General features: G+C 31.5%; 1 protein-coding gene across 1 annotated transcript in view; it reads left to right on the top strand.

Annotated features, from left to right (window-relative positions):
• Positions 1 to 27,704, top strand: part of LOC100166034 (nephrin-like) — a 511,552-nt gene that overhangs the window by 466,897 nt on the left and 16,951 nt on the right. Inside the window, exons 8-11 of the mRNA XM_029490057.1 lie at positions 12,541 to 12,671; positions 14,071 to 14,230; positions 21,915 to 22,211; positions 26,241 to 26,537. Of these exons, the coding sequence (XP_029345917.1) occupies positions 12,541 to 12,671; positions 14,071 to 14,230; positions 21,915 to 22,211; positions 26,241 to 26,537 (885 nt within the window). The remainder of the gene's footprint in view (positions 1 to 12,540; positions 12,672 to 14,070; positions 14,231 to 21,914; positions 22,212 to 26,240; positions 26,538 to 27,704) is intronic.

The following is a 27,704-nucleotide window of genomic DNA, read 5'->3' as shown; positions in this document are numbered from 1 at the left end:
GAAAATTACAATTTTAATTTCATCCGAGACAAATAATAATAATATAATAGTAACATACACGCACTGGAATACGCATTAAGTGTAACAATATTAGTTCGAACTATACGACCAATTCGGGATCGTCTGAGGTTCGTCGCTCTTGACAAATCACTGAGTGTACACTGCGTGCACAATCTCCGGGATTACATATCATGTGTATTTATGTATAATCGTGACGACTTCCGGTGCGGTCGTTGTCACTTGTGTGATACGTCGTGTGCGCATCGATTCGCCGACTTGTTTGGACGATTGTTTACACGACAATAATACATGCACACAGGTAAAATCACGATAATACAAAACTATATACAACCGTTGAAGTGTTTCACTCAATTTAACCTCCACCCCGGCGTGGTGTAAGTCATCCACCGTCTCCGCGCACCGAGACCGGGGGACCTGCGAATGATTTGCACGCGAGGCGGTCTCGTCGAGGCGTTTGATGTACTCCCCTCCTGCCCCGGCTCTACGTATATACTAGTACACTATTACACCATATATATATATATATATATATGCGGAGTGTGGAATCCGCGTTCTCCGTGTAACTATTTCGGCGTGATAACTATTTCGTCAATTCCGCGGACGAACAAATGATTCGGCGACCGTGACGAACGGTGGACGACGGGTCGGAGGGGTTGGTCCTGAGACAGATGTATATACCTATATTATATATGTGTGCGGAGACATCGATGACGATGGACGGCGGGGCGAGGGGGACGCAGAAAATCGGAAAGACGTGGCGGAGGAGTGACGGAGAAAGCGAAACGCTGCAGAACGGAGACAGGAGAGACGCGTAACTTTTGCAACAAAAGTATCTATCCTCAATAGAACTCGTAAGTTTCCAAATAGAACACCCCGGGACTTCCAATGATTACGTTATCATTGCTGCCGTATTCGAATACGCTCACCATATGTTCTAAAAACAGTTATAACGTCGTTAGATTATCTTTCACACTAAACTTATAATATGTCGCGCCGAAACAGCTAGTAGAGTCACGCTCTAGCGAATTTCGATAACACTGTCACACAATAATATTAAGTCAGAGCCCGTAGAACAAAATCCATTGGTTGTACTCAGCTGACAAAAGACACTTTGAAAAATGTCAATTATTATTTTTTATTATTTTTATGTACCTACCTAACTATCATTTTTTTAAAACATTTATAACTATAGTGTTTATCTAAGGAGCTTATAATTTCAGTTATAGCATAAATATGTCCCTACTTAGAATGAATGTATTAGGAAAATTTAATTTTTAATGAAAAATTGGTGACAGATTTTATACAAGTGTCTAAATGTTTCAAATACCTTTCTTAGAATAATATTCAGTCACAATTATAACAACTTTATCGAACATATTGAAAGATAATTCTTTACTGTAAAATATAAACTCATAATATTTACGGGTAAGAAATTAAATTCGTTTTATAACTTATACGTCCCACTCAAATAAATAATTAACGGATTAGTTTTTAAACTTTTTCCGTTTTTAAAACCACCCCAAAAAATAAATTATATAATTGTTGATTTGGTAAAATGTTTGACTTGAAATACTTCACGATTTAATTGTGGCTGTGAGTCTGTAATGACTATACATCTTGAATACAACTCGACAATGTCATTATTCGTGTATGTTAAAGTTAAACGGATTTTAATCATCGTATCGCATTATTTATTTAACTCGATTACACTGCCATTGATTCGGACTCTTGTTTCTTAAGTCAGGAAGGATTAACCATCTTAGTTTAAACGTATCGTCAAGTTTCGACGGGCCGCTTATAGAGCACATTACTAATTTCAATCCGCTCAAATCGTTTTTCAGATGCCATTATTTATTATTGCATTGAAATCGTATACCAGAACACAATATTCTGAAATGTGACGTACGAGACAGGCGAAATGGGACAAGTCTCGACGCCAGCTAATGTCCATATAGAATATAGATGTTTTCTATTTTATTTTATGCATTAATATTATATCAAATATAATATTTGAAATGTGTTATTATATTATATGACCTAGTGATTTTACAAAAATAAAAATTAAGTAAAATTGTACTTCTCCGGAAAATGTCTTTACAAACAACTTGTCCAGTTAATAGTTATTGTTTTGAGACATTCATTCAAAATAAAATTCAAATAGTATGTAATGTAATAATTTGATATAATATTTGTCATTTAAAAGAATTTATGTCATGCAATTTTTTCTCTTGTCAGAAAATGGTTTTAAAAATGTACCGCATATTATAACCTATCTTTTCCGAACTACTTAATGTTCTGGTAATTTCACCAATTTATAATATGTATTTACTTCTTTTGAAAATATGCAGCATAATATAATATAAACAATGAATAAATTATACAAACAGTTGAGCAAATAATTTTTATGTTTAAAATATCAATACAAAAACATGAATAATAATATTAAATATTACATTCACTGTCAACAGTAACGAATTGGTGAGGATTTTTAATTTTTAAATAATAAATAATTTGTAATGATCGAATTTTTATAACTAATACCATTTCAAAAATATAATGTACCCCACTAAACATGCTCACGTGAAGACCCGTGACAACTTATATCTAACACATTTTAATGTGTATATGTTAAATACCACAATATAATAAATAAATAACGTTAAAGAGCAAACTAATAATATATAACCGATCGTTTTTGACCGGCATAGTTTATCATTAACATAAAGTGAAATCAAGACAGAATTTTAGTTTAAGTATGTTGCAGTGCGGTAAATTCACAACAATTATAATAACTGCGTATACATTATGATCATATAATACCCATACCTCTGAAATGACTTATATATTTGAAAAAAATACATCGTTACTACTAATATTGGACTCAGGCCTTGAAAACGTTATAATAACGTTATAATTATATCATATATTTGAGAAAAAACGATTGAAATTTGTAAACGTTATTATAACGGGAAGCGATAGTCAAAAATAATTAAATAACGTAAAACAAAACATTACGATTAACAATATAATACATAATATATAATTACACAAATCTTAACACAAAACGTAATTTTAGAATATAATTAAAAGAAAAATAACGCAAAACGTAATTTATAGAATATCATTGAATGAAATTCAACCCAAAACTAAATATTTTAAAATTATTCACTTAAAAGGTCTATTGGTTTCGTAGAAACATTTATTTCATGCAAACAATATAAGAATTGATTATATTATAATATTCCGTATTCGGGCCACTACTTACCCACATTAGTTATTATTTTTAAATTTAATAGGTGTTAACACTATTTAAATAACAATAAACGCAAAAGTTTAATAACATTTTAATTCTAAATAAAGATAAACGCAAAAATTGTGTAACTTTTAGTTGTAATTAACATAAAACGGAATTTTTTTTCAAATACAAGCCCTGCTATTGGTACCTGAAGAAAAAGCAACTTAAAACTCGTTGATAAACGAGAGACTGCTAAATTGTATTTTCATTATTAAATTGTCGACGCGTACCAACACATTTTGACTATCACAATATAATAATATCACCAACCTCCGCAGGCCATGAAACTCATGGCCCTTTGAGATCGGACGAGTTGCTTTTGTAATATCTTTGTATTCGCACTAACAATTAGCGAATTGACGTTTGCCCTAGGCTGTCGAGTGTCGGTGATAGGTGTTGACAGATGATGTCCTCCTGCTTGTGTCGGTATGCCCCTTTTGAACATCGAAAAATATCTCAACACGACGTATTGCCCGACGAATATACAATTTCGACATTTTTCGTAATAACGGAAGAATCTATGTGCGTAAAAAAAACCGTATGTCGAAGACATGTTGACTTGAAACGTTTTTTATATTAGTATTAAGTTTGTGATGAGGGTGTTTGTTTTTTGTTTTTTTTTTTTTTATTTATCATTTTCCATCAAAGAAAAACAAGAATAAACAAACGAATAAAGACGTCGAAGCATATACACAGACAAACACTATATTTATTTTGTAAAATATTATTCCGCTAAAGCGCGTTGTCAGAATTTCGCGTTGTATTATTATTGTATGGCAGTTGTAGGTACGAATAGTCTCTCACTTACCAAAACGTAAATATAATTATTATTGGTATTAATGTTGACTAGAAGAAAACAACTACCATTTCCAAAAAATGACGTTAACGAATTGTAATAAATAAGCAACCATATCGACGGCATTTTGTTAAAAGGGCGTATACCAAATTTTACTTTTTTTCAGGAAACAATAAAGTCTGATTAAAAATCCAATTTTAAAGATAGAACATTCAATTATACATTATATTAAACATTAGACTCCCTGGAACTAAAATAGCTTATTGTATTGTCTAAACTAAATTTGTATTTAATGCTACATTAATTTTAAAAAAATGTATGTTTCAATATTATTGACATTACCATACATACATTGATAATCAGTGCCCATCCTAAAGACACAGAACACAACGTTTAAAACTGGTCTTATACAATTTTGATGAAAACATAATGGTAATATCTACCTTAAACGTTCAACAGTTTAACCTTTGATATATTTTATTTTATTGCTACTTGCATTGCCACGTTTAAATCATTGTATAAATAACGAATTTAATCAATTTTCCATTAAAAGTTAAAATTAACGTATTTATATGACGATATAGTCAATGATTTGACATATCTGGGAGTACCTATATTGCACCCGACCCTTTGAATGTTTTCCAACGTTTCACCGTGTACCCCGATCGGGACGGATATAAAAGTAACATAAATGTATGTGAGTAAAATAGTTTATAATATTGTATTATTACATATCTGTATATTATTATTCTGTACCTATAGCCTATGTTTTAATAAAATTAATTAATTAATTTTATAAAGATAATTTTCATGAAAATAGTGCTTATCTTAAACCAAACATCTAAATTGCACGATTGTATAAACTTTTAATTAAATATTGATGGAAAAAAAACCTATTTAAAAATATCAATTTAATTTCAATCGATTAGGAATTTAAAGAACAACGGTATCAGCTTAATCAGTCACTGTGCATTATCACGCATTATTATAATACATTTTAATATCGTATATACGAGCGTATCATTATTATATATAAATAAATTAAACATATTATTATACTTCACAAGTAATGGCAGCCGGAACATGGTTAATACATAATGTTATGTTATTGTAAAGTTTTATATTAACTGAAAAATGTTCACGGTAACCAGTAACCGATAACCAAGAATAAAAATGTGTTTAAAATATCAGTAACCGATTTTTAGGTTCCCAAATTTCCGGGTTCAAGCCCTGGATACCAAAAATTACACAAACAATTAAGTGAAACCCCCTCCCCTTGACAAAAAAATCCCTTTTTAGATTCTGAGCGGAGCGAGGAAGCTACTAGTTTTACAATGGTGGTTAATTATTTATTTTTTATTTTTATATCCTGTATACAAAATTTCTACCAAAAGGAGAGCTTCGATTTCAATATATAGTACCTTGTCTTTTAGCAAATTGGATCAAAATGGTACTTTAAAGAGGTAATTTTCCGATTTTCTCAATAGTTATTTAATGCCACGGGAAAAACCACCGAAAAATTACGAAAATACGCTAAAAATGGGATTTTAATTTCTAACTTTGTATATGACCATAGAAACGAATAAAAAAATATAATATTACTAGCTAAACCCGTGAACTTCATTGCCCATTAAGTGTACCAACTATATGTGACTCAAACTTTGTTCAATTCGTTATTTAATATTCGGTGGATGGTTTCAAAATTAATCTTAACTTTTCCGTTGCCTGGAATAAAAATTCTGATTCACAGCAGTACATTATCAGGTAAGCAATCTACTTGCGGTAGATCGCGGACCCCGTGCTGTATGTACGTGAGTGTATGATTTAACTCTAAAGTATCAAAGTCATACCAAGTTTATCGTATTCTACCTATGGTGGATTGATATAATCAATTAATACAAAATCTTAACCTAACCTATAACCGTACTAAGATCAAATGAATAAACGCAAACGCATACAAAATAATTCATTCAAATCGGTCTAACCATTTAGGAAGAGTTCAATCACAACACACGTACAGTAGAATTATTGCGCTTAGCAACACATTCTACGATTCATTTTTATATTATATGAAATCAACAAACATGCCCGATTAACCAATAGCAACCAATATAATATAATGCACTGTTGCGCCACTGTTGTATTTTTTACATACAGATTTGAGATTTCCTTCCTTTACGGTGGATTTCCCTAAAATTGCATTTCGTAAAAACCTTCTCCTGCCAGTTACGAACATCTTAAAAAAAAAATTGAGCCCAATCGGACCAGCTGTTCTCGATTGATGAATTGTTATACATTTTTGTCTCCATTTTTATATAATATATAGATAATATTAATTCAACTTACATGATTAAATAAATGATAACAATATAAAATATCCAGGCTGACAAACCGTCTCCGCTCAGAATCGTTTTTCTTATTGAATTCAAGTCTAATAAAACCCATTACCTATACAATGATCCACTTGTAACCTACTGTACAGCAGAGCGACATCTACTTACCTGCTTTTTTTTTAATTGTTCTTGGCACGTTCATTGGACATGCATATAGGTACTATAAAGGTACTGTGACGATAATTGTGTCGTAATAATTATAACAATATGATATATTATAAGGAGAGGTGATGTGATTGAAGAACTAATGCACTAAGTCAGTAAATATAACATGGACGCCTAATGTAGTTACAATAATTTACGTAGTACCTACGTACACATTATTGCACTAATATTATGTACGGCAAGCACATCACACACAAACACACACATTATATTTTGCTATTGTGCCATTCGTGGATAACATCAACATACCACGGAATACACATAATGTAATGTAATTTTCTCCAAAGTTGACGTAATTTCCTCGGTTATAGTGTTATACTGTTATTATATAATAATATGCTAAAATAGCTATGGGTAAGCCAAAAATGTTTTTCCACGACGGCGGCAATTAATTCGTTCGAGCATAATAACCGTTATATATTTTTGCGATATTTTTAAACAGATTGAACGGAAAAACGTCATTCTTGATACTTTTGCTTATAATCGTTTACCATTAATTTCAAATAAAAAGAGAAAACGATTTTTGTCGTTTTTTTTTTTTTTGTACAACCCTTATATTTTATCAAAACCAATAACTTAGGCGTTTGTCACGTGAGCGATTAACGGTTTTTATAGCAGTTGTGACTTTAATAACAAAATCTAATAATATAAAATTAACGCAATATACGAAAAAAAACAAATGGAAATATAATAATTGTATTATGCACGAGCACAGTGAAGATATTAAAAAAAAGTCTATAATAATATACATTTTCAGAATAGTGATTTAGCGGTGTATGCGATTACTGCCGTTGTTCCGTTGCCCTACAGCTTAAAGGTTACCAAAAATTATTTTGATCTGTCATCGATACATGTTATATGGATACAGTCAATAATACTATATTATAAAGTCGTTAACAATGGTCAGCATAATTTAACAATAATAAATCTATATAATATGTAAACATTATACAATATTCAGTTTTGTTAAGAATACTTTTCAAATGTTTTCAGAATATGTGTTTAAATAATTGGTGTCATTTGTATTTGAATATAAACACAAATACATTTCAAATACTTGTTTGTAGTATAATAAATGTTAGTATGTTTATCACTAATGTACCTATACTTAATATTAATAATAAATATTTTATTAAAATAATTAATGAATACTTTCTTAATTTGGTTCAATAATTTCTGATGTCACATTATCTATAATTATATTGTCAAGTTAAACTTCAACAAGGCAGATATACATTTTAGGTATTGTGTCGTATTCTGTGTATTAAATGAAATGTTAAAAATTTTTTGAAGCATTATAAAATATTATTTTAAGACCAATTTTCAAAATTGTAATATACGCAACAAATATATTGTTCGTTATAATAATACGAGAGTATAAACTAAAAAAGTATTTATTATTCCGGAATAAAATAGAAGGAAAAAGTTTTTTGAAAGTATTCAAAGTACACTTGACAAAAAGTATTTGAAATACCAAAAAATGATTTAAATACAAGTATTCGAATATTTAACAAGAATGATTATAATACAGCAGTCGTTCAAGTTTTATGGAATAAATTAATGAAAATATATTAACTACCTACAACTAATCATATTATAATTAACGAAACTTTTAGTGCACCTATATTACACAATATAAATAGTTTAATTCCATAAAACAGAAACAGAAATAATAATATTAAGTTCAAGCACATTACTTAAAAATAAAAGTGTCATAATATATACAATGGTTTAAAAGTTTGATCCGGGGGGGGGGCAACACGATATTTTGCTTTTTTTGTCACCCAAATATTACTCTAACGATTGCAAACAATAATCAGGAACAAGGGACTATCCATCCAAAACCGTAAGTAACTGAGTTGTGCAGAGTCAGTCGTAAGACCTGCAGCCAGTAGATAACACTCCAGTCGGCCGGTCGTGGTTATAATAATATTATGTTTATCCAGCTGAATTTTTTATTTCGTCCAAATCGACATTATACGTCCAATAAAAGTTGGCATTCCTTTCTCGGACGAGTTGACGTGGTGTATCGGCAAGGGGTGACTGGTATTGTGCAGCAATCGTTGTTATTGGTTTTTTTCCGTCGCCGCCGGGTCTTGTTTACCGCTGTCGTTTTCAAACTATTTTCCGGGGAAATTAAATAAAAAAAATCTCACATCAACTGTCACTGTAACCTGTATGATAAAAATATAACGATTCAAATGTTCAAATTTTTTGGATTCGTGAATACAACAATAATCATAATAATATGTTTCGGGCCAAAGGAAAATTGCAGGCACTGTGAACTGGTCCTGGACTTAGTCGCATGGTCGAAGATGGAAGATAGATTTTATATTGTCCAGCCATTGGCAATTATTATAGACAAGTACCTATCATATTTTAATTGATAAAAACTTAATGCAATTAAAACGTTATTAATTATTATTTATTATTTATTATTAAATATGATTTAAATTTGAACTATTAGAAATAAACTCTATTATTGCTAAAAGGTGTTCTTAAATTTTCAAATACACATTATTATTATGTACTTATGATTTTATATTTGATATATAGAATATGAGGTGTTAATAGTATAATGTATGAAAATAATATTATTATACAATTTTATATTATAATAAGTAAATACAATTCAACGGCAGTGATTAAGTGCAATACCCACTTAATATACATTATCTAGCCAGTCATAGAATAATGACAAATTATTGATATAGGCCTTTGCTGATAAATATAAATAACAATAGGTATAGCTGATTACTAAATTCGGTCGATCTAAAATCGTATTTTTAGAGACCGTGTCATGTTGTTTGCAACCCGTATGATTATTAACGATTCGATACCGCGATATTCAAACCGCTCTCATATATCTGCACGGTTCAGAACGGATTTTCAATAAATTATGATAATAAAATAATATTTAGGTACTGCGGAAGTTTTCAAAAGACTTATTCGGCACATTTCGTGGGAAATGTTATACCATTCCTATACGGCGGCAGTGTTGTATACGCCAGTAAAATAATATAACATAAACAGCGACAGCAGCTGATATTATTATATGTACTGCGTCTGAAACGGCGACGAATCGCACCAGGAAAAAATGCGAACGACACACGGTTTTCCGTACATAATATCATTATATACCTACCTACATTTTTCTCTTAGCGATCCGATGGAAATAATTATGTCGCCCGTAGAAATAACGTCGGCGCATAAATAACTTTACCGAACATTCCGGTAGAAACGTTATTTTCGCCGAGTTTTAAGTATTTATTAACGACACGCAATTTGAGAATTCGGTCACGTAGCGCGGCAAGGCGCACACATTATAATACACACACACCCACACACCCACACATATTATTCATGCACATTCACACACGCATATACGGCATATATATATATATATATATTATGTGGTACGCGTGAAAATAATATTTTGATTGCGAAAAGTGAAACGAACATGTGTCGTCGTCGACGTCGTCGTCGTCGTCCTATTGACTATATTATCATTATGTATATCCACTAAGTTCCGTCTGTCGTATTCGTACGGAGAGAATATTTTAAATCCTCACGTGCCGACGCGCGTATGTAGACATTACATAATATTATGAACGTCTCCGAGTCGTTTATTTTCCGTCGTCTCTTAATAAAGGCTCGTCGTGAATAAATTAAAAACGCGTATATTGTATTATTATTATGCCGCTATGACCTGACGACAGTTTGTAATACTAATTAATTTGTTCGCTCGTTCAATTCCACTAGACTTCCGGGCCGTATTTATACCTGTATGGAACATTGTATCGCTTGCATAATGTTTTAAACGCGATAATTTTATCAGATTCGTGAAAAATTGAAAACTAGTGATAAGTGGTGTTTTGTATAGGTAAGTATTTTATTCCAAAGGGTATTGTTTTATTTTTTGCGTTAAACATAACACGAAAAAAAATCGATAACACTTAATATACCCATGGGTCCATTAATGCATATGATAAGTACCTGATAAAATATCACGTATAGTAAATAATATAAAAGGATTCATAAAATATAAGGGAACGAGGAGGACATTGACGTAGGTAACGCGCAAATTGCATATTGCAGCCGTACAATAAAACGTTTTGTTTTCATGTCTAAAGTTAAAGTTGGAAATCGTATTATATATTATTAATCCCATATTGAAGTGCGCTTGTGTTATATATTATTTAATGTCTAAAAAAAGAACTCATATTGTCATTCACTGACGCAATACGCATTAACATTGAAATATAAAATGAGTAGGTAGGTATGAATGTTGCATTGCGATTTTACAGAAACGAGTGAACTCGGAAATAACGAGTAGAGAGTGCGTCGAGGTAAACTAACTGCAGCGTGCATATTATATTACTGTAAATGCGCACTTGCAGTTGCATTTTTAACCAGTCTAGGACGTTTTCAATTTGCACTTCTGTCGTGTGTGTTATTTTTGAAAAGCATTCGTTTATGTCGCACATTGTAAAGGAACTCATCCGATGGTCGTACAACGACAATAATTTCTCAACCGTATCATAAATAAATGTTATATTTTAGAAGACAAAATCAGTATTTGACTATGTTAGTATTATAAACATTAACAACTTAATATAATATTGCATATAACTTTTTATGGTATTTAAATTAATGTTATATCTTCAATCGAATCTTATTACACACTTACGTTTTAATATTATTTTCGGAAAAACACTTTACACAAATTATCATTAAATCATGAATACTATTACGATATTAATTAATTTATGATTTATTTATTTTAATATTCATAAACTTTTCAAAGTTTGTCTTTTATTGCAGATTTCAACAAAAACGATAAGCAATATATTTAGGTATTTTTTTTTAATTATTTTCATATTTTAATATGTTGCATCGTTAAAATTTTATTTCGGTTCAATCTAAATAAAAACAGTATATAAAAATACACTTTTAACGTCAAAAGTAATAATCAATTTAACGATAAACAATATTTTTTTTAAAACAGTATTATGAATTACAATTAAGCATTTTTCATTAGTTTATTTAAATGCAAACGCTAATATTTCGAAATGGAGAGCACTTTATCTTTTGAAATCTACAGTGTCTGCTTTTTGGAATAAAAGAAAAATATTTTTAAATAAATGACTGAGTAGCAAATATTTAATCAAGATCGGTTAATGTTTCATAAAAAAAAATAGGTTTACAGATTCAAAATGTGAACTTTGAAGTAAACAACATTAATAAACATTGATAGCTACGTCGTTCCGCTCGAGATTAAATTTTGGGTGGAATACAAATATTGAAATTAAAAAGAAAAATGTAGAACTTTGTAAAAAAAAAACTATCTATTACAAAAACTATTTCAATTATTCAAACTGCTTTAGCTATGGCCTGATTCATTGTATAACGTTCGCCGTCTATAAATTATACGGTCAATAAATTTTATGAGAAAAAAAATTATACAAAAAATACACTTATTTAAGCCTTTATTATTTTGTTGTTAAAAACGATTGAACTTTTATTTTGTGGACATTCTTTAGGACCACATTAGGTATGTATTATAGGTACTCTGAGAATACGCAGAACAACAAACAATTGAGTGAACGATAAATTATATAATATGTTAATATGAACTCTTAATAATTATAACTATAAAATATTAACTTTGGGAAAAAATAAATAATTTTAATACAAAATGTTATCATTTTTTTTATAAACGATTTTGTTGGAACATTGTTTTTTGTAACTTGTGGTTTGGAAATAAATGGAGTCGGATACCATAGCAAACATAAGCCATATTTTGCTGATTTACTGCTATTATTTTGCATATCCAGAGCGCCGTCTTACATTTTTTTTTCTCTCAACAGATGTACCTGTTGTTAACCTTGAACTTGGCAGCAACATCAACGGCAGCGCTATACAAGAAGGCATGGACGTGTATTTTGAATGTAACATCAAATCTAACCCGTGGGTGTACAGAGTGACATGGAGACACAACGTAAGTAAATTTATGTACTTAGTGTTTAAATTGATATAATAAAAATAATAGTAGGTACATAATAATTTAATATATTACTATAGATATATTTTTTTAAACACTAGGTAGTATCATTCATTTAAAATTAAATTTATTTATAACCATATCATTACATTTTAATCAATGAAATATCTAATTCAATGTTTTTTAATTTATCAAAAGCCAATATATCAGCATACATTTTTGACTTTATATTGAAAAGTAACTACGTCCAAATAATCAACACGTTATGATGTAATGTAAGCATATCTAATTAGTTCGTTTGGAAATTATAAACGATAATTTTTGCAACAGTCAACTAATTAAACACTAAAGTAAGGAGTAAATATTAAATAATCGTTAGTGTTTATAGTAATTACTTACTACATTTATCGGCGATACAAATATATCGAACTGAAGTATTTAAACTTTCTAGACACATATAAACATATATATGTGTAATGTGTATTGCATATTCATACATGTTTATAGTTTGAATATCGACGCAAAATAAACAATCTTCAATACCTAACGATAGTTTTTTATTCAATCGTATGGAGATAGTTATATTTTCTCCTGATATAGATACTACGACAAAATTATACAGTAAGTTTTGCTTAATGTGATTACATTGGTACAGATCACTCGATTCAATTCGATTTAGTATACAAATCATGTATATATATATTATATTAAACTATTCATTATTAAAAACATAAAATGTAAATAAATTTGATAACAACTGAACAAATATACATAAATATAATGTTATTATTAGAACATTAAATATACAACAAGGAAAAGAAACTATCAACAGTAAAGTTAAGTACAGTAAAGTTGATTAAGTTTTAGCATTTCATTATGAAAGTAAACATTAAATACGTAAAAGTAGTTTTTTATTTTATGTTGAAAATAAATAAAATAAATAAACAACATGGAATAATTAAAAAATGTTGAAGTGTCATTTGTTCGATACAAAACACAATAATTATATGCTGTTATAATTATTACAATAATTAGCTTGACAATTTATAGCCTAAAAATCTAAAAAAAATAATTAATTTAACTATTCGTTACACAGTGATTGTAACAATATAATATAACCTATTTAAGACAATTTAACATACCCAGTAGACATAATATTACGTCTTATATGATATTTACTTTTCTATTTATTTTTCACTTTCAATAAATGGTCAATTATATTAACCGGTGATCACGTTATGAGGAATATACTTTGTTATTGATATTCAGTCGGTCACGGTGTTTCCACAACGCATCGCGTCTTCTATACCGAACATATATTTTGGTCACCAACCCAAACGTTTTAACCTCGATGTATCTATATTATCATACTCATCATCGTATTCGGTATACACAGGGAAAGCTGCTGAACAACAACCCAGCCGCTGGCACGATTGTCAGCAATCAGAGTCTGGTCTTGCAAAAGGTGTCCCGGAGCCGCGCCGGCATTTACACGTGCGTTGGTAGCAATCAGGAGGGAGACGGCGAGAGCAATTCAGTGCCGTTGGACATTAAATGTGAGTATGAACGAAAAATAATATAGTATTAGCAATATGGTTACCTCTGTTGTGACCTGAGTACATTATGACGTTATTTCTTCGAGAATTTCTTATTGTCTTTATTAATTATCCATTTGTAGTCACGCCATTAATTTAACCACAGTGGTTTATAAATCGTAATCATATATTATACTATATTTGGTGTCAACATCTTTTTTCCTCGTCGAATACTGCACCGTATTCAATAATCCACATGCACATTACTTCCGCTTCTGATATCGTTCAATAACTTTACGTTAAAATGCCCTATTTCATTAAAAATTACGTTTAAATGAATCAAAAATTCACCATTGGCCAACGTCTATAATGGATACGCACCTCACAAACACATTTTTGCTAATATACCAACCGAAAACGATTACGCAGGACGTAAAAAATAATCGCTTCTTCAAATGAATTTTTAGATATTTAATATTAAAACGCAATAAATAAACACCTAACGTGTTCTCTCTATGGTTTTCGGAACGTGCATACAAAAAATATATTTTTTCACAGGCCACACGAACTTACAATATCATTTATCACGCCTCTGTAACTGCGTATGGGCCAACTAGTTTAACAATTATACATTTAATAAAATACATGTGTCTTTTCTCGATTTTGACAAACGATTAAAATGTATACGAGATAACCAAACAGATGGTTATAAGTAGTTTCTGCCGACTGTTTAGTCGAATCTATTCGTTGGCATCGCTTTCGTTTAGAGTAAGGCAAAAGTAACACGAGCTCGAGTTACTGCAGTATTTCACGAGTGCTAATCTCCCTATTGATATATTAGATTAAAATTAATACCTATACATCTATATCAGAAAACGACGGTATATTAATGAGCGTCTAACGGCTCGTTTGCTCGATACTTTGCAAAACATCGGTTTTAAGACATCGTTCAAAGAGAATCACTGCACCGTGTGCGTTCGGCAAATAGTTATTGTCATTATACTGTACTTCATACTTGTACCGTGTTCCTTTGTTCCTTCAAGGTATGTCATCTGCAATAGTCCACACATATCTGGTCGAACCGCTGACCCCATTTTTTGTCTCTGTTGACTACGAATCATGGTCTATACGACCGTTATGTTTGTTCTGGTTTTTGGTGGGTACGATTCGGAATAATAATTGTAAGCAAACCTCTAATTTAACCGTATGGTTTCACCGTAAAACTTTCCAGGTTGCCGATGTGCGTTCAGCCGATGTGTGATGATGCTAATGTTTCCCCTTCGTATTTCCATAGATAATATATACAACGATAGGATATCCCTATACCTAATATACAAGTTATACTGTGAGCGAAGAGTCTACTAGTTACCATAATGGTTATTTGCGGTAATAGATACCTACTGGTTATACGATAAAGACAAATGACAATTTTTACCAACTCATAATCTCCACATTTTTGGATTTTTGAATAGTTAATTTCAATACGGTTTTTTCATTATTTTATTATTATTAATGACTATTGTCATTACCTATTGTTTTGTCAGCATTTTTTTTTTGATGTATTATTAAAAAGAACAAACTAAAATATCATTAAAGTTTGTATTGTGGTTTCACTTATCACGGTTTGTTGTTTATTACCTTATTTACATGTAACCATTTCGGTTACTAGCTATATTATGCTCTTCCATCACACTTAAATACACGGTACCTATGTCCCATCCATGTATATATCATTATCTATGCGCGTATTTCCCCCCTCCCAAAACTAATACCCAAACGGACGCTCCACGATACGTACTTGATTATACTTTATACGTGACACGGTGATTGGTCTTGGGGTAGCGACAATGCAGTAACTGAAACGATACAATCGCAACCATATCAAAATAAACACTCACCAACCTGTCTTTAAATGTCTCACGTTATCAATTACGACACTCTTTTTTCTTGTCATCGTCCGTCGCTAAATTGATGTTTCGACATTTTAATATACCTACTTGTTTTTAATCGTAATCGTAAGTATTTAAATAAGCTATTTATATTATAATAATATATAATCTATTGTACATTTAGTATACAACGCACTTATTTTCTACTTATTCTTTCTCCCTCTCCCACTTGTTTCGCTATGTTTGAAATATTCATTTCGACAGATTTTATTTTTAACTGATTTCGTACCATTGTCAAATCCAGTCAATGAATTGTCATAACTCATTAGATATACATCAATGCGATTCACATCTGATATTATGTAGATACACATTATTATCATATTATTATGGTGTTAAAATAACGAGATCATCTAATTTTTTATTCAGTTTTAAACTATTATTAATTAATCAACCTTATAACATAATATTATTTTAATACCAGGATTAAAATCATCGTTTGGTTTTCCCGTTTCGGTCGTGTTATGTTCTTATTCACTATTTTATAGATTTTAAGGTTCACGATGAAAAATTGAAGTTGTTTACGACATGGTTTTTTATTTTAAGTGGTCTTCTTTGGACAGAATTTACTGTGTTAATAGAAATAAACTTTTATTTTTGGACTAGGAGCAAAGGCAAGGAGCTATTGGTGTTGTATCAAACTTTTAGGTACCCTTATTTTATATTTTTTACTGTTTATTTTTTTCTAAAAACGATTTCCTAGTAATAAAATGTTCATAAAGCTGTATACACTACTTCTAAGTCATATGGACGGTAAACTAGTAAAAAATTCACTCAAAAGTTATTATTTTTATAAATTATATACCTAACTTTTAACTAAGTTTTTATATCTAAACATTTTGCGGAAAAAAGTAAGAACATATACTTCTCCGTATGACTACTTTCGGATAAACCTTTCACTCATCTGCTTGTATGCTTTTCTATTGTAATACATATTATTTTTCAAAATATGATGACACTATTATAGCTTACTGCAGCTTGGTAATTTTGTATTTTCCATTTAAAACTATTGAAGTTGCATAATTTAACTATACTTTTAAACTATTTCGTGTCTTCAAACCTGAAATATTTAAATTTTTTCTAATTGACTCGAATATAAAAAGTTTTCAGTAGTGAGCATTGTTTATTAAATAATAGGTGGAAAGTGTACTCAGACAATGTTCAAGCCGACCTTTAAATATCCTCACATTTTATTTTAAAGACATTGCTCCCCGAACAATTACGAATTACGATTCCTACAAAGTTTACCGTATAAAATAAATATTTCCAGTTTTAACTTTCAAAGTACTTTTTCTTTGAAAAACTTGAAATTTATAAAGCTTGAATTTAAAACGGGAAAAATTTTAATTTTAATTTCGTTTCAACGTTAAGATCGCAAAAATACGTGCAGAGATTCTACTTTCACTGAGTGTCATATGTTACAGTTGGATGAGCAAGCAATACTTTACTATCGTTAAACTAACCAGAGTTCATTTAAAAAATAATCGCTAAATTGAATGATCTTTCGCATTGAGCAGAAAATTAAAAACAAAACCCACCACTATTAATATATATATATGCCTTTATAATATAGATGATGCTGTTATTATATTTTGCATTAAACTCGACATTCTCATGAGGCGTTGACTAATGATGTAGATGTTTCTAAAATACTAAAGCGCATAAATAATATCCAGGAAACTTTTTTGCCGCCTTAATCCTTTGTCGGAGACAAACGAACTACGAACATCTGTTCGGTGTCCGTACACGCCACACGATAAAAAAAAGGGGGGCTTGGATAAAAGTACATTAGTTGTTAATATTTCGTTAACGGACTTTCCCGTGGCGAGTGATATTATTCATAAAGACAAAACGAAAAATATATAATATAATATTATGTACTTATTTATATACTATTTTTTTATAATACATTTTCTTTTTACCTCTCAGCTCACACTTTACGAGCCATACCGATTGTCCCGAGGAAAGTAATGTAATGTATTTCCCATTTCGGAAACGCGTGGAGTACAAAAAGAGCTCAACCGTTAAGTTCTCCGTTCGTTTTACGATCGTTTTATAACCTAATTCGATTGCTCATTCAAAAGTTTTCTCGTACAAAGTTTTTAAAGGGTGAATAATACTTAGTAAAAAGTCAACGCTAACTGAAAATAAAGGAAACGATGGTTTAAAAAAACATCTATTTAACTATGACGACATTCAAAGTTATCGCTGATCCTAGATTTCCGAACAGTAATAAAAACACTACGAATGGACTATTCTCTATCGATTCATATTTTTATTTTTATTTGCTCTTCGCCAAGGTTTGTTTTCACATAACATTGAAGTATTGTAATATTATAACCTATCAATCAGCGATATCTTTGTTCGCTAGGCTGTATCTGGAAGGGCATATTCGGTCCAGACCCATCTCCCACTGCTCCAAAAATAAAAATAAATGAATATGTTTATTGTTTCCTATATGGTTTTAAAAACACGACGATCATTAGCATACACAAATTCGCCTTAATTTTTTCAAGCTTATAATATTCTATCGACTTCAATAAAATTCATATTCGACGATAAGAGTTGACGGTTTTAGAATAAGTGTTTTTGAGGATAACGGGTTGATATATTAACACTGATATGATATGTTGCTATAATTTTAACTGACAAAACTTCGAATTCAAGTACAGGTATGTACTGCTGTTGCACGGGTATTTACAAATATTTATAGGACCAAAATATATCTTCAAATGCCTATTGTTGAAATATTTGAATCGATTACACCGTTATACACAATGCGACTAATTCTCGAAATTATTTTGTGCGATACCCATTTAAATCTGTATATTTTTTACATTTTTTTAAACGCTTCAAAAACAGGGTCATTAGCCTACGTTTACATTAATTATATACCTAAGTAGATAATTATGGTAGCATTACAAATGATATAATTTTGTTTTATATTAATCATGTAAAATATCATAATTTTATTAATCTTATATTTTGGTAACGACATCGAAGGTTTTGAAAAGTTATTAGGTATATGTACGTAATTAATTAGATTGTGTTCTAGATTTGCAATCGGATTTAGTGTGCGATAATTTAAAGCTTGTAGAAGATTTATAACTATGTAGCAAATAAGAAAGACTTTATTTCGGTTTAAAGTAATTTTCGGTGGTATTGATAGCATTGACTCCACCTAAGTATAATATATTGCAATCATCAGCAAATAATGTGTACTTCATCGGGTTTTGTGATTTACAAGTGTTGTTGAAAACCTCCTATATTTGGGATGAGATAGGTACAATACAGGTGTTAATATTAACACTTATCGAAGGACCTTGAAGCATATAAATATACTGTATTATAATATTTTTAAATACTTATTTCCGGATACTTGACAACTCGCTAGTGTTTCGCATACATGTATGTGTGTACGTATGTAAATATGTTTTATGTAAATGCATAAGAGTGTGGTTGTGTGGGTATATCGGAATATACCTTAACCTTACCTAACCGCGGGCTCTTCAGTCGGCCCACCATCCAACAATAATAATCATGCTCTCTGTTTTAATATTACACACGTACTCTTTGAAATCAGATTATATTAGAACTATAGAACACAGAAACAACACGAAACATAAAGGAACAAAACAAATCATACGTACAGTGGCGAACAGTGGCGTATTTAGGAATTTGTTATGGATCCAGATAATTTTCCAAACACAAACCCGTACCCATTTGGGTCTTTGTCAGATCTCTCCGCCCCAATAACATACTGAAAGGAATTCATTTTATTACAGTACATAAAAAACCGTTTTGTTTGAAGCTATTATTAACTAAAAATTAAATTAAATTCCAAAAAATTAAAAAAAACATTTATTTTCTCAGTGCCTCAGAAAATATGGAAAAATAAATAAATACATTTTAAGACAATTTATTTCTAAAAATATCTTAAGTTATCAGAAACTAGAAAAAATGTTTAAGCTCTTGATAATTAAAAACATAAAAAAAATCACAATTCAAAATATAAAAAAAGAAACAATACCTATTTAATATGTTATTTTAAATTAAAACTATTTTTAGTTATATGATTAATATAATAAAAACACTTTATTTAAAGTTCAAATTGATTATTCGTTTTATTAATATGATACAAATATTATATAAATCATAAATGAGTTTATAATCAAAATAATATCTCAATTTATGAATTGTTTATATAATAGTAGATACCTAATTTCAAAAAATTGCAAAAATAAAATGTAAGTAATATTTATACTTCATTTATTTGTAACAAAAACTATTTTTGTTTTGCTATGATTTGAAAATTTAAGTTTCAAAATATTAAAAATATATATCCATATTAATTTAATACCTTCCATAGGTAATATTTCTAAATTATTTTTTGGGCAACCCATATTCTGGTTGATGGTGAAAATGTCAATGAAAAAGTATTATTAACTTCCTGGTTTTAATGAATAATTATATACTATACTGTCGTATTAAGATCCAAAATTATAATAATATATTCGTAATTAAATAATTCAATGGTTTTTTCGGTCATTGAACATCTTTCAATCCGAACATTATACCTAACCCTTTTCATCCAACGTCAGTGAACGACGCTGCGGACCTCTACACGGGCACTCGTTGTTCCAATAATTACGATTTTGGGTAAACTTCTGTGGTAAAGTTTCGGAATAACGGGCGAAAACGGACGGACCCGGCAATTAATAAAGGGAGGTTGACCCAACCCGGTTCGTTTGTCACTCATGTTTGTCACCGCCATAGACGTCAATGCATTTGTTACTGTTTTCACCGATGTGGCAGCAATGCGTCTTCGTCCCTACAATACTCGACAATATATTATATATTATACAATGCACTCAAGTTGTTTGAATTCATTTGAGCAGAAGTGTTCGGTTAAAATACGTAGTCAAATTATACTTTTCTCGGTATTCGAACACATACCACTCAATGTATGTATGTTGTAAAATGCGAATTCGTGTGCAATTGTACATCTGCTTAGATTGCGACTACGATTTTTCATTGGTTACAGAAATAAAAGAGACTTGTATATTATAATTTGTATGGTGGACGTTTGTCTGGAAAATGTACGTTTGTTGCTTGTATTATAAAAAAAAAACCCATGCGACCGATTTTAGCAGAAAATTTCAAATCGTTCTAAGAGATATCAGAAATGATTAAAATATAGTAGTTTGAACCAAATTCGAAAGTATACCAAGTCCTATACTATCTAACCCTCTACAAGCGAATCACCCATCTAGGTCAGGTTTGGTTCGCAAATCGAGGTACACCAACGCCAATTTTCCAGTGAACTCAACAACGCTGAAACTGAGATACACCTATAATATTATAGATCTGTATATTTTATATTCGTTTATTTTTTCACGGGCAAAGTCGTGTAATACAGTTAGTTTTATACTATACATATCAAGAATTTTATTCGAAAATCCATACCCAAGCAAATTCAAAAAATGTTCTGTATCTCATCAGTTTTGCTCCCTACTAGAATTTTTCGAATTACTGGACGAGTAGGTAGGTACTTACTGTAATTCTCATTTCGCTTTAAGAAACATTAATCATATTATCCTATATTGAAATATATTGAAAAATTTTTTGGGAAAAGTCCGTTTTTTATAATATAGTTGACACCATAGTTTCAGACCGAAAACCGTACTTGTGGTAATAATGTGTACGTGGTAATATGTAAAAAGGTATCACTGTTATCGTATTTATAAATGTTTCAGTCGCCCCAGTATGCCGACCCGGCCAGGAGACGGTTCAAGGGGTGGGCAGACGCGAAGCTGCCAAAGTGCTGTGCGAGGTGGAGGCCAACCCGTCGGACAACGTACGGTACACGTGGCGTTTCAACAACTCGCGGGAAACGGTCGACTTGGATCGCGACCGTTATACGGAGGAGGGACCGCGGAGCACTGCCGCGTACACTCCACTGACGCCACTCGATTACGGGACACTCATGTGTTGGGCGAGCAACGAGTTTGGCAAACAAACAGTGCCATGCGTGTACCAGGTGATAGCTGCCGGTAAGTGATTTTCGGTATATTATATTAATATATTATCGAAACATCGATAACAATACTATGTCAACCGATGTCGTCGCAAATACCTCTTATATTTATCAAAGCGTCACAATGTATACCAACTCCAAAATAAAAATCAACCACCGACGACCGCGATAATGAAATTATTATTATTTTCATACACGCATAATAAAATAGTGTGACGTTTTTTGATTCTTAGAAATATTTTATTTATATTTACGTCGTTGTATTCCATTTGGCGTGCTATTCATTCCCATAGAAATCGTTAAAGTTTTTAAATTAACCGAAACTTTTAATAAATACGTAATGATGGAGTTTTTTTTTATGTCTTTATGTATATAATATATGTATACGTACTATAAGGTCAAACTATGTGCAATGCGTAACATGATATATTTCAAAATGCCACGCTTAAAAATGTTAGTTATAAATGTTAAAACTTTAAACACGCGTGTCGCACGGGGAATAAATCAAAAGGTATATTATACACTTTAACTGCATAACGACCTAATGTATCACAGATAATTCGTAAAAATATAAAATATTGTAATAATATCACGCGCCGATTTCAACTATAACTACCATCCATTGCGTTACATGACTGAACAACTAATTCAATCGTAAGTGGTTCAACGTGATAGAAAAACAGTGGAAAATATACACCAATAGTTGTAGTCTATATAGGTACTCCATAATTTAAAAATAAGAACATTTTACAAAAAATATATTGTTTTTATACACCTATAAATATTGCAGCTTGCATTTTCTGCCGCATTTGAAAGTTTGAAAATGATTTGCTTCTATCCTGGTATCTTTTACTAGAGTGAATGATATGTTTTTATTCTATCACTGCAAACACCCGCAAAAAGTATTTAATAAAATATATTATTTCAAGGATTTCACATAGCAAGTGTATTCGTGTCTCAACTTATCTCCAGTCGATTTCCTTTCTCTACTAAGATCTCCAATTACTTACCATAGAGATAACGAGTGTGTGGATCAAGATTTAAAAACAATTTAACCGACATATTATTTATCAAGGTGTTGTTTTATGAAATATAAACATATATACTTAAAGTATACATTATTTCTACAGTGATATTTATGTTCACGTGTAATAAAAACTCACCCAAAGCTTTCAGATAATGAAGGAGAGTTGCTCTCCCCCCAAACCCCTATCACCACCGTCAGCACTCAGGAATTGTATTTATCCTTGACTCGCGCACTCGTCATACACCTAGATAGATATAGTGTCTAAAAAGTTTATGACGAAACTACTCCAGAAATGACGTGACGCGCTCTTCACGATTATTCTTCTCCAGGACAAACTTTTCGGCATTGCCTCTGCGGAAGTGTGTAATAGAAACCACATCGCGTAGACCAAGTGGAAGTTTTCGCAATAATAATATTACATAATGGCGTTTCCGGGGAACCCGGCGACCGACATCCGGGCCCCGCGAACAAAACCAGAACAACCCGGACCTTTTGTGAGCGCCACTCACCGAACTTGGCGTTTAACTTTTGGCATAACGTCATGCGCCGCCGAGTCCGTTCCTTTAGGCGGAACCCGCGGACTGCGGTGCAACAACGAAAAGAGGCGAGGCTATGAGTGGACGATGAGCAGCCGAGGAAGGCGGAAAAATAAAAACTGAATTTCCCGTGAGATTTCAGAAGAAAAAAAAAATTCGCAATTATTATACGGAAATGAACCACACAAGTCCCGTTGCCACGGTTCGACAACCGTCTCGCAGCTTAGTAAATATACAAGTTTAGCCGGGCGACCGAAGACTGAAATTATCGGTGCATTATATAAAATAATATGTGGCCAATGCCCTCGAGGTTATCCCAAAAGCGGTTATCCCGGGCTTTGAACTTCAGAAGTTTTTCTTTATTATTATTATTATCATCGTGCGTGGCTGCAGTTGTACGTTAATGGCCACGCGTGCGTAAAAATACAGGCGGGACAACAAGCCTCTAAATTATTCACCGAAAAAACGATTCTTTAAAAGTATCTATAAATATCCTATTCTATATATATATAAACTGTAGTAGGTACTTCCGCAGCTTAATCCACCATATATTACTGACGTGCTGTATAAATGCGTCTATACACATACAAAAAAAACACACACACACATACATAGCTTCTAGCTAAAACCATTTCACGATCCTCAGATATATAATCGAATTAAAAGTTTGCGACTAAAACGGTCTGCCGACGACGAACGGTTTCGGTCACCGTTCAAAATGTAAAACGTTAAACTCTCAGAAATCACAAAAACGAAAATATATAAAACATCGTTCAACGGAAACGAAGTACGGGACATAGTTCAACTCGTAAATTAATATAATCCGGAACTACGTTGCCGTAGATTTGCTCCTTCTAAACTCTGTTGAATGTAAACTGCACAGATTTTTAACATAGTTGTTTGGGTTGTTTTGACCCTATTTATAAAATACTGGTTTAAAATTATATCCAATCATAATTACATTTACCAGGTAGTAGAATTATATCTACCTGTGATACCATGTGAAAATCGGTTTATCCGTTCTAAATTCATTCCTGGCAAAATAGACAGCCAAATGTACCTATATATTATTATGTGGGTGTTTCAACCAATATTACATTGAATCATGTACATTTGAAAATCACACCGTATATACAATTTTAAAACTTTTAATTTATGATAAATTAGACAAATAAAAGGAAAAATAAAAAAAAATAATATCTTTTTTTGATATTGCAAAAGAGTCAATTTTCTAAATGTATACAGTAACCCTAGAACAGGCAACATATAATTAAATATTAGAAAATCTATAGTAATGTAGACACTTGTGCAATTAAATATTATATTTCCATTTGCTGAAACAAAATTGCATTGTGGTCTCATCATTAAATAATCACTAATTTGTTTAAAACCCTTCTTATTACACATCTAGAGTATAAGAGGATCCACTATTCTAACTTTCAAGTTCATACATTGTTTTTGAGAAATATCGATGAATAAGAGAGTGGCACCTATTTTTCTTTTGTATAATATAGACATTATATAAACGTCGGTTTAGGGTTAATATTATTAATCTGACAGTCAGAACTAGTACCTGGGTAATGAGGATTTTGTTCGTGTATAACCACGTAGTATTTACTGTACTTTGGTTGCTATATAAGTTCAATATCCAAATGTGAACCCCTATATCAAGTTAAACGTTTATAACTTACTAATTATGTTTTGTTCAAATTTGTTCCATGTAATCACACCACTAGAGCGTTTGTTCTTGCCGCAGTCCCGTTCCGTTTTAGACATAGAAATGAAAGCTCCCCGACAAGTTATAATATCAGTATTGTCCCTTATATACTATAAAATAGTTTATTATTTTGAATAATTAATTATCATAATTGTGTGATGAATAATAATTTAAATTCTATCGACTTTTGGAGAACGATGAACATAAATCGTTATAATTAATATCAAATAAACCAAAGTTTATTTGAAATGTTTGTCATTGGAGTATTTGACACTTTGACCTAATGTCATTTTTAGTACACTAATTATTTCAAAACTATACTCACGTTTTTTAAAATACTTATTTTGCACATAATTTTAAGTCATAATTAATTACACTATTTTTTTATTGTTATCGTTACGTAATTTAATGGTAAATGGTAATATACCATACGTATAGAATTTCATTTTCTGACGCAGAATATTTGTCAGGGTATTTCGATGATGTATAGAAATCAAATTTCAATCAAGTAGGCACTTATAGTTAGTTAATATCGTAAGTATTTAAAGTTCATAAAAAAGGATCAACATTTTGCGATATACGTCTGTCCAAACTTCAAATACTTATCATAATATACTACTACTCGATGAATGTTTAGTTTTTGTTAGTGTCCACGCCTTCGGGGCGTGGTTTTTCTCTGTTGTCTGTACTTAAAATTTGTATTTTCTAACCGTCTGCACTATAGATACCTATATATTATAATTGTATATCGAACTTTTTACACAGGGCGCCCGGACAGCTTGGAAAACTGCTCGGTGGTAAACCAGACGTCGGCATCGCTGGTGGTCCGGTGCCAACCAGGTTTTGACGGCGGTCTCAGCCAGAGGTTCGTCATGGAGGTGTACGATCGTCACGGACAGTCGCTGGCTGGCAACGTGACTGCCGACCGACCTGCGTTCACCGTGGGCAGTCTTCCTTCCGGTTTGGGATTCGACATCAGCGTTTACGCGTACAACAGCCGCGGACCGTCCGATCCCGTCCAGCTTCACGCCTACACCCTCAAGTCGGCCGAGAAACGCACAGGTACGGATGATGTACAGAGATCAATAATTATAATAACAATATCAGTTGTCGAAGTCACGTATAATATTATAGTTTAGAAATACTGTATACCAAATATTGTATTTTGGTAAATCGAAGGATCGCGGTAACCGCGCCGCTTGTAGTAAGTACCTAACTAGCTTTAACCGCAACCCGTTGGGAAAGTAGTGGCAATAATAAACAGTATTATGTTTGGATCGCGTGTTAAAACAACGAAAAAGAAAAATAATATCACTAGATACGCGTTCTTGCGTTATACGTGATCCCGGTCCCATTTAAATTGATAACCTCCGTTGGAGAATAAATTATGAAAACGTTACCGCACGCATAATCCGTTTTTCTCCCGTTTTCGTATTCGTTTATAGTCTCGACTTTCTCTATCTCTCTCTCTCTCTCTCTATCGAGAGCGCCACGTTGATGGATTTTTATACCACGGTTCAAACTTTATTCTATTCGAATGGTTTCGATAAGCTTCCAAAGCGTTGGACGGCACGAACCCGAGTTAAGTGCTAAAGCTAAAAGTAAAGCGCTATAGTAAAGTAAACTTCTATGCACATCATTTTATGGGTTTTATAAGCACTCCTGCAGCAGATTTAGCTGCAGTATAACCATAGTTTCGTACAATTATGTAGGGCATCTGGGACAATCTGACATTAACTGACAATACCTACGTGAAGGGTTTCCCCATGAATAGCACCTACCTTATAGTTTATTTTAGTATCTGATGCTCTCAAATATTAAATTTTACGAACAAAAAAGTTACTTGAAAGTTGAAAGTTATATCGGATAAATATGTTATAATTTGCTATTATAGTTTTTGCCATCATATACGAACCACTCGATTTTCACTCATCCCCCTATTCATGACCGTATTTACTACTGTTATAAACCTCCGTTTAATGATATTACGTAAACTTCATAATTTTGAAGTTGAAAACTATTTATACTTAACAAAACTCAAATTTACAATGCATATTTTACATAATATTATTCATTGGTATGTACATGTCAAGTTGAATACATTAGAGTGCTTTCAAGATATTTCTTTTCTCTTTAAGTTTGTTACAACTATACATGCACTCTGTAAGCTATATAAATTTATTGTGACATATAATTTACGAGTTTATGGCCAATAAAGCTCTATATCAT

This window comes from Acyrthosiphon pisum, chromosome X, assembly GCF_005508785.2.
Source record: "Acyrthosiphon pisum isolate AL4f chromosome X, pea_aphid_22Mar2018_4r6ur, whole genome shotgun sequence".
NCBI classification, from domain to species: Eukaryota; Metazoa; Arthropoda; class Insecta; order Hemiptera; family Aphididae; genus Acyrthosiphon; species Acyrthosiphon pisum.
Note: the sequence above shows the minus strand (reverse complement) of the source record. Positions and strands in the feature narration are given on the sequence as shown.